This window comes from Mobula birostris, chromosome 6, assembly GCF_030028105.1.
Source record: "Mobula birostris isolate sMobBir1 chromosome 6, sMobBir1.hap1, whole genome shotgun sequence".
Taxonomy (NCBI): Eukaryota; Metazoa; Chordata; class Chondrichthyes; order Myliobatiformes; family Myliobatidae; genus Mobula; species Mobula birostris.
The window spans coordinates 18,713,354-18,734,856 of record NC_092375.1 but is presented as its reverse complement, the minus strand read 5'-3'; the positions used below and the strand labels follow the sequence as shown (position 1 = coordinate 18,734,856).

The window sequence follows — 21,503 nt, the reverse complement described above, 5'->3', positions numbered from 1 at the left end:
ACTCTGAAGCCCCAAGCTCTAATAGCGTCATGCTAACTGCTATGCCACCATAGTGCCCCAGTGAATACTTACATGATAAATACATTGGGTCTGATCCTGATCTAATTTGTAGGTGGGTGTTGAGCTGCTAAGAACTATGGACAAAGACCAGCAAGTACCTTCAGAATGGTGGGTCCCAGGAGCAGAGGTCTGTGCCTAGGTGATACCCCCCTAGGTGAAAAAGTCAGTGAGTCTTAAGTTCAAGGTCCCATCATTGGCAAGTCCAGAATTTGGGGTCCTGTCATCAGTGTGTCCTAGCAGTGATCCTGAAGTTCGAAGTCCAAAAGTCAAAGTCTTACATTGATGAGCCAGAGGTCAAGGAATGATGGCGAAAGACCTTGGTCTGTGAGTCCGTGATTCTGCTAGAGACTGAAGGCAGCCTGTCCCAGAGTTGGATGATTGTGTGTGTGGGTGGAAGGACGGGAGGAAAAGGCCTTTATTTTGCTGCTCTGGTTATTATTGTTTTGCTCAACATCATGCTATGTCGGCGATGGACTTTGTAGTGACATTGCGGGTTGCCCCCAGCACATCCTTAGGGTCTTAGTTTTTATTGCAAACAATGCAATTTTGATGTTCATGAGATAAATAAATGAATCTGAAATTATTTTCAAGGTCTCATCTCATGTTCTCAAAATTTATTGCTTTATTTAGTTGTTATTTTCTCTTTCTTTTTATATTTGCAGTTTGGATGTCCCAGATGGTGCAGTCTTTCATTGATCTGTTTTTTTTTATTTATTCATTTACGGGATGTGGGCATCGCCAGTTAAGCCAGCATTTATTGCCCATCCCTAGTTGCCCTTGAGAAGGTGGTGACCAGCTGCCTTCTTGAACCACTGCAGTACCAGAGTAGGTCAGTGGTCCCCAACCACCGGGCCGCAAAGCATGTGCTACCGGACCACAAGGAAACAATATGATTTGGCGATATGAAACAATATGAGTCAGCTGCACCTTTCCTCATTCCCTGTCATGCCCACTGTTGAACTTGAACATATGCGAGGTCATTACACATGCTTCATCCATGTAAGCATGGGAAGATCAACAATTCCTCGAGCTTGCAAATGACAGCGGGCTGAAAAGTATGCTTGACATAACATCTCTGCCGGCATTCTGGATCAAAGTCAAGGCTGAATATCCTGAGATAGCCACAAAAGCACTGAAAACATTGTTTCCATTTCCAACATATCTCTGCGAAGCGGGGTTTTCTGCAATGAATGCAACGAAAACTAAATTGCAGAATAGACTGGACATAAGGAACCCCCTTCGAGTATCGATGTCTCCCATCACCCCTCGATAGGACTGTGTTGTTGCAGGAAAACAAGCCCAGGGCTCTCACTGATTCAGCAATATTGGTGTGTTGCAATGATTTTGTACGTTCATAAGATGAAAATATGCGCTGCGTTTAATATCCAAACATTACTTAAAATGTTATGATGCTATTGTCTTATAGTTGACTTATCACTATATTCATGCAAGGAAAATATGTGCTGTTTAATATTAAATTCGTTAGATAAACCCCTTTTAGAAATGAAATTGAGTGTATTAGCCACTTATAAGTGACTTATACTGTAGTTGATTTATCACCTATATTCCGGTTGTTATTAACACCCCCCCCCCCCACCCCGTCAGCCGGTCTACAAGAATATTGTCAATATTAATCCAGTCCGTGGTGCAAAAAAGGATACACCCACAGTTATAGAGGGAATTCCATGGCTTTTGACCCAGCGACAATCAAGGAACAGTGATATGTTTCCAAGTCAGGATGGTGAGTGACTTGGAGGGGGATTTCCAAGTGGTGCTGTTCCCGCTGTTCTCGTGCTTCAGGATGGTAGTGGGCATAGGTCTAGAACTTGCTGCATTCAGAACTTTGGTGTGTTGTTGCAGTGCATCTTGTAGATAGTACACACTGCCGCAACTGTTCGTCAATGGGAAGGACTGGATGCTTGTGGAAGGGTTACCAATTAATTGGGCCGCCTTGCACTGGATGGTGTCAAGCTTCGAGTGTTGATGGAGCTACACACATCTAGGTGAGTGGTGAGTATTCCATTACACTCCTGACCTGAGACTACTTTAGTTATTATTCCATTATGAGTATGCCTGCAAGAAAACAAATCTCATGGTAGTATGTGGTGACATTTATGTACCTTGATACAAGTTTACTATAACAATTACTAAAAGTGGATCTACAGTCTGCACTGTGGATGATACGCTAAATCTTTGCTTTGGACTGGACTGTACTGTAATGCTACACAATTAGTTTATGACTTTCTCTTTCAGTTGTTGCCTGCTTCAGCAGTTTGATCCCAATTCCAACTTCCGTCATCCGTTTACATTCCAACCTGCACCTCCCTCCATTTCACTCTGTGGTTGTATCTGACTCTCCCGCCCCATCCCACCTCCTCGGATTTCACAGCACCATAACACTGAGAAGGTGTCACAGACACATAGTGGCCACTTTATTAGCTGTCTCCTGCACCCAATAAAGTGCCCACTGAGTGTATCTGATATCTTTGACCACTGGTAGCTATGTCTTTATTCGCTAAGTGCCAAAAATCCAATTCCCTCTATAAATCTCTCTGGCTTTTTCCCCTAAATTATTTAAAATTTACCTCCTTGGCTAAACATTTGGTAGTTGCCTTATAAATGGCAATGTTTCTTTGAAACAATCTTCTAAAGCAGTTTTTTTAAACTACAGGAAAGGCATCATATAAATCTATAACACACACACACAGAGCTGGCTGAATTCAATAGTGCTGGCAGCATCTATGGAGGGAATAAACAGATGTTCTGGACCTTCATCAGGAGGGTTGCGTCCAAAACATCGACTGTTTATTCCTCTTCATAATGTTGCCAGCCTTTCTTCCTCCAGCACTTTGTGTGTGTTGCTCAAGATTTTCAGCAACTGCAGAATCTTTTGTGCATATAATCAATCTACATAATTCCAAAATGTTCCATTATAAGGTATTCTGCCATCTAGCCACCTGCTGTATCCAAACAACCCTTTTTCTACTTGAGACCCCAGTTGCAGCCAGAAAATGACGAATTTATGATAATCCAACTTTGAATATAATTTCCATTCTGTCATTTTGTGACAGACAAGGAGCTTTCAAAGTAACTTTAAAACAGACTGTGATCTGAAGGAAGTGAAGTATCTGTCCCTTTCCTGAAGTCCTGGGGTTGCGATCAATATGAGATATACACAGCCATAGAAGTAAAACATCACGTCGTGATTTATCTCAAGAGCCTTTGGAGATATTGATGCAAGGGACAGCAGATGCAGGGATGCAATGCCGAGACTTTAGAAGGCTCCTGTGAGTAATCATTAGAGAGATTTGTGTAGTCAGGGTTTGGGAGAAATAATTACAGCATGACATTATAGTTATAAGAGTAAAGGGATAAGTCAAGAATGCTCTCCATTTACTTCAGTTTCAAGAAGTCAGAGGCCCGATGCCCATGAGTCCGCAAGCCCACCAGAGACTGGAACCTGGAGTCATACGTGGGTGTGTGGGTGGGTGGGAGGGAGGAAAGGGACTTGTTCTGCTGTTGTTTTGTTGCTATTGTTCTGCTGAACATTGTGGCCATGCCATGTTGGCAAGGGAATGTGTGGTGACAATTGCGGGTTGGACCCAGCACACGCTGAGATGCAAATCACGCACTTCACTATATGTTTCGATGAACAAGTGATAAATAAACGGACCTGAATCTGAAATAGCAGCCCACTGTATAGATAACAAGTCCATTTCTTTTTGAGTGTTCTGCAGAAGTAACCAAGGCTGATGAGGGCAGGACTTCAGTAAGGCCTTTGATAAAGTTCCACATGGTATGCTGCCGTGGAAAGTTAGACCTGGAGCACCTACAAGCAGGAACAAACTCGTTTCCTCCCTAGACGCTGCCTGACCTGCTGAGTTCCTCCACCATTTGTGTGTTGCTTCATCACAAAGTGAAAATTTTTCTTTCAATGAACAGAAATATCAAGTGTTCCTACCAGCATACAAACAGGAGAGACTTCATTTTTTTTTAAAGGCATCAATAATACTTTGTACAGCAAATAATAACTAAAACTGGACTATACACATTCAGATACAAATACCAGTAACACTGTAAGGACAGTATGGCAGACTTTAACCTACAACCAAAGTATCCAAAAAAAGAGTCAATGGCACTTTATATGCACTCTTCTGTACATTGAAGCATCACAGTTTTATAAAAATACACATTTTTAAAAATTTCAGAGCACTGTTCACTTGCTGTCTGATTGTTTACTGTTCTTTCCACAGTCATCATCCATTTTCAAGTTATCCACAGTAGTAGGACTGAGTACCGGGTCATCTTCTGTTCTGGAGCGTTTTGCGTCTGGAGACTTGCATGAAGGATCACTTGGCGGAGAAGGTCTCTCTGAAACATTTAAGAGCATTTCTTGGTGTTTTAATTGCAGAGCGCAAGTTTGACCAACTGGTTACAAGCTGACATCAAACCATTGTTTGGTTACAATGCCTCCACACTGGTAAACCCCAGGAGAAAATCAAATGAACCAGGTTGGGGAAACTCTGCGAGAGCACGAACCAATATTGAAGCTACAAAAAGAGAAGGTCTCAGTATAATGGAAAACCTCAATGGTCAAGACAATACAGGTTTCCCCTGCCACCCGAAGGCAGAGCATTCCTATGAAACGGTTCGTAATCGGGAATGTCGTAAAGCGAAGAAGCAATTACCATTTATTTATCTGGGAAAAATTTGTGAGCATTCGCAGACTCAAAAATAATCTACCAAATCATACCAAGTAACACATAAAACCTAAAATAACAGTAACATATAGTAAAAGCAGGAATGATATGATAAATACACGGCCTATATAAAGTAGAAATACTTCTCTACAATCATTTCTGCGCTGTTCTCTGTAGCAAAAATCTTGCGGAAGCGCTCTTGGCAGAAACACTCTCTCCAGTAATCTTTAAGCTATGAAGCTGCCAAATCATACCAAATAACACATAAAAATACAGCCCATATAAAGTAGAAATAATGTATGTACAGTGTAGTATCATTTACAGGAATCGGGAAGACAGCGCCGAGCACACTGAGGATGGTGTGTTAGGCCAAGTCGTCGGAGGTTGGGGTGGTGCAGTGGCCCCCACCCTCCGGGCAGCGAACTGATACCGATCCGGATCCGCGAAGCATGCAGGGGTACAGCGGTGGCACCCAGCGCATTTTTAAGAAAAAAACCAAAATAAACAAGCTATCAACAAGCTATAAACAAGCTAATATAAATTGCGTCACCTCTGATTTGGGTCGACATTTACGTGCCGGGCGGCACCTAATTAATTAGCTTGTTTATTTCGGTTTTTTTCTTAAAGATGTGCTGGGTGCGTCCCAGCTACCGCTGCATTCTCCGTGGCCCGGGGGTTGGAGTGGTGGGACACTGGGGTGTCATCTCATCGTCAATCAGGGCAGGCAGGTCTTCTTCTTCTATGTCTGTCTGTCTTGATGTCGAAGGTCGAAGTTCGTCATTTGCTGAAGGCTTGACTGCTAGCCTCGCGCATTTTTCTATCATACACTTCTTTGTAAGCACTCAAACCATTTTGCAAATATGCCCTAAACCGACATACCATTTCAAAATTAAAGTCGTACTTTATCTTCGCAGCGAAAATCTCACGCAGTTGCATCACGTTCAGTTCCTGGCCGACTTCATTTTCGGTCCGTTCGCTACTGCATTCGGTTTCAATTGTTATCCTTTCCTCTTCCAATTGCATCAGCTCTTCATCTATCAGTTCTTGGTCATGGTATGCCAAAACCTCTTCAACATCATCTTCATCAACTTCCACAAGCCAAACTCACTTTGTCCTTACTTCATTCACCACGATCGAAACGCTTAATTATGTCTAGTTTTACGTTAAGTGTTAACACCCTTACAAGCTCTTTTAGGCTTTTCCGATACCTAGAACTCATCTTGCTAATGGCTACTCATAGGCACGTGTTTAAGCAATGCCAGCGAGAATGACGTTCCGAATCCAGGGGAGAAGTGGCTGCTCGGGGCACACGCTGCCTTTTTTCGTAACAGTGAAAACACCTTCTGTTAGCGAAAATAGAGAATTAATGTAGGTCTTTCGTAGCAGTGAGGTTTCGTAAAGCGAACGTTCGAAAAGCGGAGGACACCTGTATATGTTCTTGAATAAATGCAAAGAGTTTTAATTTATATGTAGGACATAGAATAGTACAGCACAGTACAGGCCCTTTGGCCCACAATGTTGTGCCAACCCTTAAATCCTGCCTCCCATTTAATCCCCTTACCTTAAATTCCTCCATATACCTGTCCAGTAGTCTTTTAAACTTCACTAGTGTATCTGCCTCCACCACTGACTCAGGCAGTGCATTTCACGCACCAACCACTCTCTGAGTAAAAAACCTTCCTCTAATATCCCCCTTGAACTTCCCACCCCTTACCTTAAAGCCATGTCCTCTTGTATTGTGTAGTGGTGCCCTGAGGAAGAGGCACTGGCTGTCCACTCTATCTATTCCTCTTAATATCTTGTATACCTTTATCATGTCTCCTCTCATCCTCCTTCTCTCCAGAGAGTAAAGCCCTAGCTCCCTTAATCTCTGATCATAATGCATACTCTCTAAACCAGGCAGCATCCTGGTAAATCTCCTCTGTACCCTTCCCAATGCTTTCACATCCTTCCTATAGTGAGGTGACCAGAACCGCACACAGTACTCCAAGTGTGGCCTAACCAGAGTTTTATAGAGCTGTATCATTACCCTGCAAATCTTAAACTCTGTCCCTCGACTTATGACACTCCATTAGCTTTCTTAACTACCCTATCTACCTGTGAGGCAACTTTCAGGGATCTGTGGGCATGTACCCCCAGATCCCTCTGCTCCTCCACACTATCAAGTATCCTGCCATTTACTTTGTACTCTGCCTTGGGGTTTGTCCTTCCAAAGTGTACCACCTCACACTTCTCCGGGTTGAACTCCATCTGCCACTTCTCAGCCCACTTCTGCATCCTATCAATGTCTCTCTGCAATCTTCGACAATCCTCTACATTATCCACAACACCACCAACCTTTGTGTCAGCTGCAAACTTGCCAACCCACCCTTCTACTCCCAACATCCAGGTCGTTAATAAAAATCACAAAAAGTAGAGGTCCCAGAACAGATCCTTGTGGGACACCACAAGTCACAACCCTCCAATCCGAATGTACTCCCTCCACCATGACTCTCTGCTATCTGCAGGCAAGCCAATTCTGCATCTACCTGGCCAAACTTCCCTGGATCCCATGCCTTCTGACTTCCTGAAGAACCCTACAATGTGGAACCTTGTCGAATGCCTTACTAAAATCCATGTACACATCCACTGCACTACCTTCATCCATATGCCTGGTCACCTCCTCAAAGAACTCATCAGGCTTGTTAGACACGATCTGCCCTTCACAAAGCCAAGCTGACTGTCCCTGATCAGACCATGATTCTCTAAATGCCCATAAATCCTACCTCTAAGAATCTTTTCCAACAGCTTTCCCACGTAAGGCTTACCGGTCTATAATTACCCAGACTATCCCTACTACCTTTTTTGAACAAGGGGACAACTTTTGCCTCCCCCCAATCCTCCGATACCATTCCCGTGGACAATGAGGATGTAAAGATCCTAGCTAGAGGCTCAGCAATCTCTTCCCTCGCCTCGTGGAGCAGCCTGGGGAATATTCCGTCAGGCCCCGGGGACTTATCCGTCTTAATGTATTTTAACAACTCCAACACCTCCTCTCCCTTAATATCAACATGCTCCAGAACATCAACCTCACTTATATTGTCCTCACCGTCATTAAGTACCCTCTCATTGGTGAATACCGAAGAGAAGTATTCATTGAGGACCTCGTTCACTTCCACAACCTCCAGGCACATATTCCCACCTTTATCTCTAATCGGTCCTACCTTCACTCCTGTCATCCTTTTGTTCTTCACATAATTGAAGAATGCCTTGGGGTTTTCCTTTACCCTACTCGCCAAGGCCTTCTCATGCCCCCTTCTTGCTCTTCTCAGCCCCTTCTTAAGCTCCTTTCTTGCTATCTTTATATTCCTCAATAGACCCATCTGATCCTTGCTTCCTAAACCTCATGTATGCTGCCTTCTTCCACCTGACTAGATTCCCCACCTTACTTGTCACCCATGGTTCCTTTACCCTACCATTCTTTATCTTCCCCATCAGGACAAATTTATCCCTAACATCCTGCAAGAGATCCCTAAACGTCGACATGTCCATAGTACATTTCCCTGCAAAAACATCATCCCCATTCACACCCGCAAGTTCTAGCCTTATAGCCTTATAATTTGCCCTTCCCCAATTAAAAATAAAAAATATATCTTACTGGCATTTTATTAAAACACAGTCCTTCTAGGCAACTATAGTTCAACAGAAGGCTTACCTGTATGAAGTCATGGAGTTGTACAACACTAACTATGCATCTACGCCAAGCATCTTGCTTAGCTTGTACTAGTTTCATACAAAATGCTGGAGTATGAATGTTGCTGACTGTCAAAAGCATGCAGAAAACATTTTTTTTAACAGTTTCGACAGCCAGTTAAGCTGTGTGTACATCTTCTCTGGCAGTCAAATCTTTTATCTGCATTTCTGTGAAGAGGGATTGCCATGATTCAAATACAAGTCTGGATTGTTCTGTAAGGAAAGCTTTGGCCAGGGGGAGTCCACACATTAAGAGCAGCCTGAGTGAGTAGGTGGGCGCTAGGCACCGGTCTCTCTCCACTGACAGGAAATCCTCCAGCAGTCACCTCTCGCTTTATTTAGGAATACACGTTAACATTTCTTTCCTCTTGCTTCTATAGAATCAAAGCACTACAGCACAGAAACAGACCTTTCAGTCCATTTAGTCCATGCCAAACTATTATTCTGCCAAATCTTATCAACCCGCACCTGGACCATCGCCCTCCCGACCCCTCTGAGTGAAGAGGTTCCCCCTTATGTTTCCCTTTAAATATTTCACCTTTCACCCTTAAACTATGACCTCTAGTTCTAGTCTCACCCAACCTCAGTGGGAAAGGCCTGCATGCATTTACCCTGTCTATACCCCTCATAATTTTGTATACCTCTATCAGATCTCTTCTCATTCTCCCATGCTCCAGGGAATAAATTTCTAAACTATTCCACCTTTCCTTAAAAGTCTAACAACTCTATCCCTGGCCAGCTTCCCTCTAATCCTTTACTACAGATGAAGGGGCTTGACCTAAAACTACTGTTAGAATGATTCTTGGGTTTAGATCATTTACATTTAGCAAATAGCTTTGGCCACCAGTCTTCCGTTCCCTAACAATGTACTGCGGATTTAGTTTGTTACAGTGCATTTCCTAAAAGCTGTGAATCCCAGTTCACTTGTAATAATGCATTTCCTAAAAGCTGTGAATACCAGTACAGACGCTGCTGGTGACTGTGGGATGGATGTGAACCAGAAGGTATGAAGTTTGCATGTAGTTTCAAAGACAGCATTATCTATACTTTGTAAATATGGATCGTCCTTCATGTTAAACACGTAAAATACTAAGTAAATGTATTGTGGATTCAGTTTGGAACAATGGATTCCTAAACGCCCAGTACAGACGCTGCTGGCACCTGTGGGATGGATATGAACCAGAAGGTGTGAAGTTTGCACGTAGTTTCAAAAGAAAGCATTGTCTATACTTGTAAATATAGAATTGTCCTTTGTGCTTAGCAAATAAATATCAAGCCCCACATTGGGCCAGCAGACCTTTCCACCAAAAGCGTCTCTGTATGATGCCTGCTATATATTGTTTTGTCGAATAAAGAAGCTGCTTTGTATCTACCAGTAACTCTCTCTCTGTTGATTTCATTCACGCAACAACACTACCATGCATTTCCCTCCACAGAGGCTGCTGGACCCTTTAGAGTTTGTCCAGTATTTGTTATTTTGCTCAAGTTAGACTTCACTGACAAACAACATGCTTGATGTTCAATCTGATAGAAATCAAAATGCTCACCATGTTCTGCTTGGGTTACTGCTGGTGCCGCTGTCTGCTGGGATGAGCTGGGGTTCGCAGGGGTAAGTGAGATTCGCCTGGAAAAACAACCACATACGCTTTTTACGAGATTGCATTCAGAATTACAAAACATCAGAGTGTTATTACACAATGATTATCTTATAGAATTCAAATGAGAATCAAAATATGGAGCCAGATGTTGATACCCTAACTGCCCACTCTTCAAGTGAATTTTCTTCCTCATAATGTATAATTGGCTAGCACGATCTAATTGTGGGCAGATAAAATCTACCTCTACCTAAATCAAAGTGATATCTTCTGGCCAGAGCTCCTCCAGCCAAGAGCCACTTTGTCACTTATCGTTTCCTGTTAGCCACCTTATGCTATACTGCTTGTACAGCATTTCTTATGTACATACAATCAGTCTACACACAAGTTAATATTACACATCTGGCTAGGCCACATCAGGAGAATTGTGCACAGTACCGGTCACCCCACTAGAGGAAGGATGTTGAAGCTTTGGAGAGGGTACAGAAGAGGTTTACCAGGATACTGCCTGGTTTAGAGGACATGTGCTACCACGAGAGGCTGGAAAAACTTGGGTTGTTTTCTCTAGAGTGCCAAAGGCTGAGGGAAGATCTGATAAAGGTTTATAAGATTATGGGAGGGATAAAGTGCACAGAGAATATGTCTTCCAGAGTTGAAATGTCTAATACCAGAGGGCGTGCATTGAAGTTACGAGGGGGTAGGTTCAAGGGGGATGTGAGGGGTAAGTTTTTTACTTTGAGAGTGGTAGATGCCTGGAGTGTGCTGCCTAGTATGGTGGGAGAGGTAAATAGAGGCTTTTAAGAGACGTTTGGATAGGCACATGAATGTAAGGAAGATAGAGGGGTATATAGACATGGTGTATGCAAGAGGGATTAGTGTGTGCATCTTTTTGATTTGTTTTTTAGTTGGATCGAACATATTGTGGGTCAATTGACTAGTTCTTGTGCTGTACTCTTCTATGTTCTATATACAGCCAGACTCAAACAGCTTTTTAACATTGTGTTTTATAGGATTGCTTTTATATTTACATTTATTGTGTTTTTTACTGTGTCCTTTGAGCTTATTGTGTTTTTTCAAAGTAAATTTATTATCAAAGTACAGAAATGTTACATCTGATCCAGTCTCCTTTATACTCGTATACTGAAGAATGACAATTAACAGTCTTGAAATCTTACTAACAAGTCAATTTTGGCACAGATCTCATTGAACTTTAAAAACAATTAATACTGAATTATGGCAATATCTCCATATCCTTTCTGTTTGTTAATTCACAACAGTTACTTATTCTTTGCATTATCAAGGTGCAAATATCATTGATATAATTCTAAAGTTAATAAATAACTATATGTTCACAATGCTGCTATATTTCTTGATAACCAGTGAAAGTTTATTCAGGACCTTGCACAAATCTAGATGGGAGAGTTGGTGGGCAGTTTGCAGGTAAAATAAAATCTTGCTTCAGTGTGGGGCAGTCATGGCAGGCTAAACAGAGTATGATGAAGGTCTTAGTCTTTTAAATTGAAGGTAGAAAGCACGATACCCTGAAACCCATCATTAAATACACACAAGCTTGAACGTGAAATTGTTCTTCATTGCAACTGACAGCTATTAAGTGTGAATCACACAGAAAATGAAAGTGTTAATGGGTGAGGAGTGTTTGTTGACTCTGGGCCTATACTCGCTGGAGTTCAGAAGAATGAGAGGGGATCTCAATGAAACTTATTGAATATTGAAAGGCCTAGATAGAGTGAACATGGAGAGGATGTTTCCAATAGTGGGAGAGTCTAGGACTAGAGGGTGCAGACTCAGAATAGAAGTATGCGCCATCTGGAGAGATGAGGGGGGAAATCTTTTTAGCCAGTGAGCAGTAATTCTGTGGACTTCATTGCCACAGGGAGCTACTGTGGACAGGCCACTGAGTGTAGTTAAAGCAGAGGGTGATAGGCACTTGATTAGTAATGGTGCCATAGGTTACGGGAAGAAGACAGGAGAATGAGGTTGAGGGCGAAACTAAATCAGCCACAATTGAATGGTAGAACAGACTTGATGGGCCAAATGGCCTAATTCTGCTCCTATGTCTTATGCTCCCTGCCATGTACAGCCACCACAAATTTTCTTCACATTGCCACAGAATCCAAGCACTGGTATCCTGCAATGCACTCCACCTTTGGCACGGGTGGACGGGACAGAGTTGAAGAGCCAGGGAGCATTTCAAAGATTGGTGGATGAAAGTGCAATTTTAATTCCTGGAAGATCACAAAGTCACCCTGCCAGACTCAAATCTTGATATGAACAAGATATTAGATTAGGCTAAGGTTAAGTAGGTGGAATGCTGGGCACTGCAGCTTGTGGACCGGAAGGGCCAGCTCAATGTTGTATCTCTAGATAAACAAATAAACAAACAGGAAAGAAGGCAGCAGTATGTAACTCCACCCCCTGATCCTGCTCTTCCATTCAATACCATCACGGCTGAATCTGTACCTCAGCTCTACTCTCCTGCACAAGCCACTTACAAGCAATGCTCCTCATATGAAAAGCTTGTCGTATGAGGAGCGTTTGATGGCTCTGGGCCTCTTCTTACAGGAATTCAGAAGAATGAGGGGTGACCTCACTAAAAACTATCGAATGTTGAAAGGCCTCAATGGAGTGCATATGGTGAGGATGTTTCCTATGGTAGGAGAGTCTCAGACCAGAGGAGACAGCCTCAAAATAAAGGAATGTCCGTTTAGAGTCAAGATGAGGGGGTATTTCTTTAGCCAGAGTGTTGGTGAATCTGTGGAATTAGTTGCCATGGGCAGCTTTGGAGGCCAAGTCTTCATGTAGATTTAAGGTAGAGGTTGTAAGAGTCTTGATTAGCAAGGGTGTGAAAAGGTAGAGGAGATTGGAGCTGAGAGGGAAAATGGATCAGCTGTGATGAAATGGCGGAGCAGGCTCAATGGGCCAAATGGCCTAATTCTGCTCCTACATCCTATTGCCTTACCTATCAATGGGGTGAGCTCAGTTAGGAAATTCGTGCAGCAGGGGCCAAAGGGTTTGTTTCTATGCTGTGCAAACACAAGTTTCCACTAGACACAGAACCAGCCAACTGTGTAACTAAACCCTACGATTTACTCATTCTCAAGAGGTGGTGCCTCAGGAAGCTGGCATCTATCAAAAGGACCCTCACCACCTGGGACCCCTATTGTGTACCTGTACTGCACTTTCTCTGCAGCTGTTAAGCTTTATTCTGCATTGTTGTTTTACCTCGTTCTACCTCAATGCACTGTGTAATGATTTGACCTGTTCGAACAGTGTACAAAACAAGCTTTTCACTGGATCTTGGCACATGTGACAATAATAAACCAATTCCAATACTCTTCCTGTTACTACCATTGGAGAAGAGGTACAGGATCTGAAAACACATTCAACCTTTTAGAAACTCTTTCCTTCCCTCTGCCATCAGACCTCCATGAACACTACCTCGTTGTTCTTCTTTTATACAATTTATTTACTTTTGTACCTTGTAGCAATTTTCATGTTTTGCACCAAACTGCTGCCTCAAAACGACACATTTCGTGACATATGCCAGTGACAATGAACCCGTTTCTGATGTTGTACTGGAACCAGACATGGAGAAAACATGTACTCACAATAAGCCATGAACTGAGGCCTTCCGCAGGTCGGGGTCAACCATGGAAGTTGCGTCCCAGTCATCTACGCGATACGCAAGCCAGGGCAGTACGATATGGACAGCAAACTGTTGCCTCTTCCCCCCTCTCCGTGCAGCTGATGAACCCAAAGGAACAGCAGAAACCGATACACTTTGGCACCAGCAACGCCATAGGAACTGCCGGTCAGTGCTGAATTCAATGCTGCAGCAGAGACTCCAGCTCCGGGTTTTCCCCAGGGTTTACTCCCAAGCCTTCCCATGAGTGGGCACAGCCTCAAGGCAGTGGAGGTTTGAGATCAGAGTTTTCTTCCTAGCTGAGCTGCCAGCCATGGCTGATGAGCCCCATCTCCCAAATCAACTGGTTTTAAGGCCCCAGTAAAACACCTTTGCCCCTTCTCCTGTCAGCAGAAAGAGTTCCACCAGGCTTAATACCTAAGCCACACATGAAAGCTAGGAGGGGGACTTGATTGTCAGAGGCTATTTGAGAGGCATGCCATAGGGAGCATTTGAAAGGTGGTGGGAGATTATCCCCATTACCACCTTCAGCTATGAAAACCTTAAGAAACCAAGCAACAGACACCAACAGCAGAAAGAACTGCTGGAGGAACTCAGCAGGTCTGTGGGGAATATAGCGGATCCATGACGAAAACAGAAGGGCGGCACGGTAGCACAGTGGCTAGCACAACACTTCACAGTGCAGGCGACACGGGGTCAATTCCGCTGCTGTCTGTAAGGAGTTTGTACGTTCTCTCCGTGTCTGCGTGGGTTTCCTCCGGGTGCTCCGGGTTCCTCCCACAGTCCAAAGACATACTGGTTGGTAGATTAATTGGTCATTGTAAATTGTCCCGTGATTAGGCTAGGATTAAATTGGGAGATTGCCTGGGTGGTGTGGCTCAATGGGGCCAGAAGGGCCTACTACACGCAGTAGACCAATCAACAGACAAACAAATATATTTTCCGGATCCCATTCTGCAAGAACCTGCATGTAACAAGCCCTGGCACCATCAGTCATTGGGACAAATAACAACTGTACACAGAATGCAGAAAATTCGTGAACCTGAAACACTAGCTGTTTCTCTCTCTCCAGGTACAGCCTCTCCTAAATCTTCCAGCATTTTCTATGTTTAGCTTGGATTTCCAGCATTGGCAATGTTGTTTTTCTTTAACCCACACATTTACATTGAACCTTTCCTTTGGCAGAAATCTCCCTCACGTCCGAGTAGCAATGGGAAATAGAGGCAAAGGAACCACACAAACAAGGTTACTACGAATAATAAACACGAGAGAATCTACAGATGTTCAGAGCAATGCACACAAAATGCTGGAGGACCTGATAAAGGGTCTCTGCCTGAGAAAAACGTTGACTGTTTATTCCTCTCCCTAGAAGTTGCATGACCTGCTGAGTTTCTCCAGTATTTTGTGTGTTACAGTGAATGGCATGTTGGCACAGGCAAGGTCGAGCATTACCTGGGCACCAAGGGTTTGCTGGGCTTGCTCCAGGCCTCCAACGTATTCAGAGTGACCCTTCTAGACTGAGAGGCCTTGCTGCCCTGAGGGGCAGACTGAGGAGACTTCTTGTCCAGGGAAGTCGGGGAAGTTTTGGAGCTGAGGGAGGTCGTGGGAGATACTTTCGCTGCTACACTGGGTGTCTTCAGCCGAGGTGTAGCTCCTGAGTCGTTCTGCTCCGTGACCCTGCTGGGCGTGCTGCACTCTGACTGTTTCGGGGTTGTGAGGATATTCCTGTTCGCTTGCCCCTTCTTTGCTTTCTTATCTGCCGTGCCTGAGGTCTGCACAGACAGCACCGGCTTCTCTTTCAGAGGCACGCCCAATTCGCCTTTCTCGAACGCAATGAAGGAGCAGTAGCCATCCGTGGACGATATGGTCAGGTAGGTCCCATCTCTCGACCTAGATAAAGGCATTTGAGAGGCACAGGTTAGCAAGCTGTCTGTCCTGAGTGGAAGAGAAGGCAACGCACACAAAAGGCGGGAGGACCGGCAGCACCTAAGGTCGATGTTTCAGGCTGAGACCCTTCACCAGGACTGCAAAGGGAGTGGGCAGAAGCCAGAATAAAAAGGTAGGGGGAGGAACCCAAGCTTGCAGGTAATAGGTGAGTCTAGGTGAGAGGGGCAAGGTACGTGGCTAGGGGCAAAAGAATGAAAGGGAATTATGAAAAGGGTGAGGGAGGGGAAGAGTAGGAGTCCAACATGATGGCATTAACATTGATTTTTCTAACTTCCAGTAAAAACTCCAGTTTTCCTTCCCACCCCCCATTTGGTTTTCCCTCATTCATGTGATCACCTCACCTCCTTCTGTTTATTCCATGGTCTACTGTCCTCTCCTATCAGATTCCTTCTTCTTCAGCCCTTTGCCTTTTCAACCAATCACCTCCCAGTTTCTCACATCATTCCCCCCCCCAACGACTAGAATCACCTATCTTCTGCTTTCTTGTGCACCTTCCTCCTCCATTTTAATTTGGCTTCTTCCCCCTTCCTTTCCAATCCTCTTGAAGGGTCTCAGCCTGAAACGTCAACTGTTCATTCCTCAGCCTGACCTGCTGAGTTCCTGCAGTATTTTGTGTGTGCTGCTCTGGATCTCGACCATCTGCTGAATCTCGTGCTCATGTCCAATGTATGTTAGAATGAGAAACGCTGAGGCTGGTCAATGAAGATGAATACGAGTTACCTGAGCAATATAAATTCCAAGTTATCAATGGGGATATAAAAATAGCATGAATGTTTCTTACAAATGTATAAATTACAGATGCATTGTGCAAGTATCCAGACTGACTGTATCATGATCTGGGACGGCAATTCGAATCTGCAGAGAAGCAAGAAACTGCAGGGAGTAGTGAACTTACAGGCACACCTCCCCACCATCACAACCTTTGCAAGTCCGCTGAGGAGGTAAATGCGGGTGTCTGCAGGACCGAGCCTCTGCTGAGGGACAGATCAATGACATATAGGTCTGGCAACCAAGATACAAGAGGTCCAGCTACCATCCCTGGAAAGCCAACTCATGTGTAAAGTCGCAATTACAGACCGAACTTGCCCCAGACAGTCTTTCCAGGTGAGGCGACACTTCACTGTGAGTCGGCTGGGGTGATATACTGCGTCCGGTGATCCCGATGTGGCCTTCTATATATTGGCGAGACTGGACGCAGACTGGGAGATCGTTTTGCTGAATACCTACGTTCTGTCCACCAGAGAAAGCAGGATCTCCCAGTGGCCACACATTTTAATTCCACATCCCATTCCCATTCTGATATGTCTATCCACGGCCTCCTCTACTGTAAAGATGAAGCCACACTCGAGTTGGAGGAACAACACCTTATATTTCGTCTGGGTAGACTCCAACCTGATGGCATGAACACTGACTTCTCTAACTTCCGCTAATGCCCCACCTCCCCCTCGTACCCCATCTGTTATTTATTTATATACACACATTCTTTCTTTCTCTCTCTCTCTCTCCTTTTTCTCCCTCTGTCCCTCTGACTATACCCCTTGCCCATCCTCTGGGTTTCCTCACCTCCCCCTTTTCCTTCTCCCCAGGCCTCCTGTCCCATGATCTTCCCATATCCCCAATCACCTGTCCAGCTCTTGGCTCCATCCCTCCCCCTCCTGTCTTCACCTATCATTTTGGATCTCCCCCTCCCCCTCTCACTTTCAAATCTCTTACTAGCTCTTCCTTCAGTTAGTCCTGACGAAGGGTCTCGGCCCGAAACGTCGACTGTACCTCTTCCTAGAGATGCTGCCTGACCTGCTGTGTTCACCAGCAACTTTGATGTGTGTTGCTTGAATTACTGAAGGATGCTCGACAACTGTGGCAGGGTTTGAATGAGATTACCTCCAACAAAGGGAAACCAAGCGACATGGGTGACAACAAGGCTTCGCTTCCAGGTGAGCTCAATGCCTTCTATGCTCGCTTTGACCATCAAAGCATGGGGAAACCTTAATGAACTACCATAGCTCCCTATGACCTGTGATTTCCATTTGTGAGGCTAATGTGACAGCATCTTACAGGAGGGCGAACCCACAGAAAGCAGTTGACCATAAGACCAGGAGATATAGGAGCAAATTAACCTTTAGGGAATCCTGCACAATGACTCTCAAGTCCATTTGCACCTCAGTTTTTTGTATTTTCTCTCCAGTTAGAAAATACCAAACTGCATGACCTTACACTTCCTCACACTGTATTCCGTTTGCCATTCCTCTGCCCATTCTCCTAATTTATCCAAGTCCTTCTGTAGACTCTCTACTTCCTCAGAACTACCTGCCCCTCCACCTATCTTCACATCGTCTGCAAACTTTGCAACAAAGCCATCAGTTCCAACATCCAAGTCACTGACATATAACATTAAGGATTCTGTCACAACACAGACCCCTGTGGAACACCACTAGTCACCAGCAGCCAGGCTGAAAAGGATCCCTTTACTCCCACTCTTTGCTTCCTGCCAATCAGCCATTGCTTTTATCTACAAAACGCTGCAGGAACTCAGCAGACCAGGCAGCATCTATGGAAAAGAGCACAATCGACGTTTCGGGCCGAGACCCTTCAGGTTCCTCCAGCATTTTGTGTGCGTTGCTTGGATTTCCAGTATCCACAGATTTTGTTACTGCTTTATCCATGGTAGGGTCTTGCCTATAATACCATGGGCTTATAGCTTGTTAAGCAGATTCATGTGTGGCACCCTGCCAAAGGCCTTCTGAAAATACAAGTACACAATATCAACTGATTCTCCTTTGTCTATCCTGTTTGTTATTTCTTCAAAGAATTCCAACAGATTTTTTAGGCAAGACTTTCCCTTGGGGAAACTATGCTGACTACAGCCTATTTTATCATGTGCCTCCAAGTACCCGGAGACCTCATCCTTAATAATCGACTCCAGCACCTTCCCAACCACTGAGGTCAAACTAACTGACCTATCATTTCCTTTCTTCTGCCTCTCTCCTTTCTTGAAGAGTGGAGTGGTATTTGCAATTTTCCAGTCTTCCAGAATCATTCCAGAATCTCGTAATTCTTGAAAGGTCATTGCTAATGCCTCCACGATCTCTTCAGCCACTGCTTTCAGAACTCTGGGTTGTACACCATCTGGTCCAGGTGACTTATCTACCTTCAGACCTTTGTTTCCCAAGAAACTTCTCTCTAGTTATCGTAATTTCACTAATTGCATGACCCCTGACAGCAGGAACTTCCGCCATACTGCGTCTTCCACAGTAATACTGATGCAAAATATTCAGTTCGTCCGCCATTTCCTCGTCCCCCATTACTACCTCTCCAGCATCATTTTCCAGCGGTCCGATATCCACTCTCACCTCTCTTTTACAAGGAGATCACCAGCCCGCAACCCAGCACAGATGGAAAGCATGCAGGGGAGCCGGCTGGATTTGAACTCGGGACCTTTCGGCTCGAAGTCCAACGTTGATGCCACTACGCCACCAATTCATCCAGTTCCAGCTCCAACTCCTTAACTTAGATTGTTAGAAGCTGTAGCTGGATGTAGTTCTCACAGCTGTAGTTGAGAGGGACACTGGAGGTCTCCCTGCCTTCCCACATACTGCAAAAGAAGTATTTTACTATCCTGCCTGGCATCTCTACTGTCCTAGTTGAGCAGATATAAAGGAGGGGAAAAAAAAAACACGAGCTTTTCTTTCCTTTGTTTTCTGTGACTGAAGCTTCGAAGAGCTAAAGCATCAGGATCACCACTCTGACTACGTCTACTCAGACGACAGCCGCTGCGCTTGCCCCCGCGTTCCTTTAATTTGCTTTTACTAATCAATCCCAAACGCCAATTGCTAGCTGGTCAAATCTCTTTTATGCTGCCATGACGGGGTACCTGACCGAGTATTAAATACCTATAGTGATCAACTGACTGGAGTGTTCACTGAGATCTTTAAACTCTCGCTTCAGCAATCTGACATACCCATCTGCTTCAAAGAGGCTTCAATTATACAAGTGTCTAAGGGCGTGGAAACCTGCCTCAATGCATTCACATCCACTGTGATGAAGTGTTTTGAGAGGCTGGTGATGAAACATATCAACTCCTCCCTGAAAAGCAACTTGGATCTGCTCAAGTTTGCCTACCGACACAACAAGTCCACAGCAGATGCCATCTTGTTGCATTCTCATTCAACCCTGGAACACCCGGACAGGAAAGATGAATACAACAGGATGCTCTTTTTTGACTACAGTTCAGCATACAGTACTATCATCCCCTCAAAACTAATCAATAAGCTTCAAGACCTAGGCCTCAATACCTCCTTGTACAACTAGATCTTCGATTTCCTCACTTGCAGACCAAGCCAGTTCAGATTGACAACAACGTCTCCTCCGCAATCAGCACAGGCACGCCACAAGGCTGTGTGTTTAGCCCCCTGCTCTACTCACTTTATACTTATGGCTGTGAGGCTAAGCACAGCTCCAAAGCCATATTTAAGGTTGCTAACACTGTCACAGGCCAAATCAAAGGTGGTGACAAATCAGCAGATAGGAGCGAGTATAAAAATCTGGCTGAGTGGTGTCACAACAAACTCTTACTCAACGTCAGCAAGACCAAACAGCTGACTTCAGGAGGAGGAAACTGAAGGTCTACGAGCCAGTCCTCACTGGGGCATCAGAGGTGGAGGAGGCCAGCAGTTTTAAATTCCTAGCTGTTTATCACTTCAGTCATCTGTCCTGGTCTAGCACACAAGTGCAATTACAAAGGAAGCACAGCAGCACGTCTACTTCCTTTGAAGTTTGCAGAGATTCAACATGACATCTAAAACTTTGACAAACCTCCTAAGACGTGTGGTGGAGAGAACACTGACTGGCTGCATCATAGCCTGGTATCGAAACACCAATGCCCTTGAACAGAAAACCCTACAAACAGTAGTGGACATGGCCCAGTCCATCACTGGAAAGCCCTCTCCACAACTGAGCACATTTTTCTCGAGCACTGTTGCAGAAAAGCAGCATCCATCATCAAGGGCCCCATTCACCAGGACCATGGTCTCTTCTCACTGCTGCCATCAGGATGAAGGTAGAGCAGCCTCAAGACTCACATCACCAGGTTCAGGAACAGTAACTACCCCTCAACCAGGGGGTATAAATTCATTCACCCCATCACTGAACACTTCCCACAACCCACAGACTCACTTTCAAGAACTCTTCATCTCATGTTCTCTTGAATCTACAGGATTGACTGCCTTAAGAAGGCAACATCTATCATCAAAGATCCCCACCATCCAGGCCATGCCATCTCCTTGCACTACCATTGGGCAAGAGGTGCAGAGGTCCCTCACCAGCAGGTTCAAGAACAGCCACTTCCTTTTCAGCCATTCTGCTCTTGAACTGACCAGCACAACCTCAACCACCACAGTTTATAATTACAGTAAGACCACTTTGACCACTTTGCACTAACATGGATTTTGATATTTTTCTGTTTTAACTTTGTTCCTCGTAAAAGCTGGGCATAGTGAATGTTTATGCTTTGTGAATGCTGCTTGTATGATTATATGTGCCTCTGATCTAAGTTCTTTCATTGCATTTGTGCGTAACTGTACTTGTGCGTATGACAAAAAACTCGGCAGTGAATTTACCTGTATTCTAAATGGTGGCTGTGATACTGCCTGAGTGACTTGCTTTCTGAAGAAAATGTTAATTTTTTTTTGTGTTTCACAGCATTAAGTAAAACAAAGAGCACAAGAATGTAGAATCCACAACAAAAGTTCAGCACCACACACATCAGGAGATACCAAAGCAGCTGTGCAGTTTATCATTATCTAACCA

The 21,503-nt window shown here is 44.4% G+C and overlaps 1 protein-coding gene across 1 annotated transcript in view; it reads right to left on the bottom strand.

Annotated features, from left to right (window-relative positions):
- Nucleotides 1-1,670: 1,670 nt before the first annotated feature.
- chaf1b (chromatin assembly factor 1, subunit B) overlaps nucleotides 1,671-21,503 on the bottom strand; it is a 59,590-nt gene continuing 39,757 nt past the window's right edge. Inside the window, exons 12-14 of the mRNA XM_072259946.1 lie at nucleotides 15,204-15,641; nucleotides 10,040-10,116; nucleotides 1,671-4,431 (exon numbers count right to left, since the gene is read on the bottom strand). Of these exons, the coding sequence (XP_072116047.1) occupies nucleotides 4,277-4,431; nucleotides 10,040-10,116; nucleotides 15,204-15,641 (670 nt within the window). The 3' untranslated portion in view covers nucleotides 1,671-4,276. The remainder of the gene's footprint in view (nucleotides 4,432-10,039; nucleotides 10,117-15,203; nucleotides 15,642-21,503) is intronic.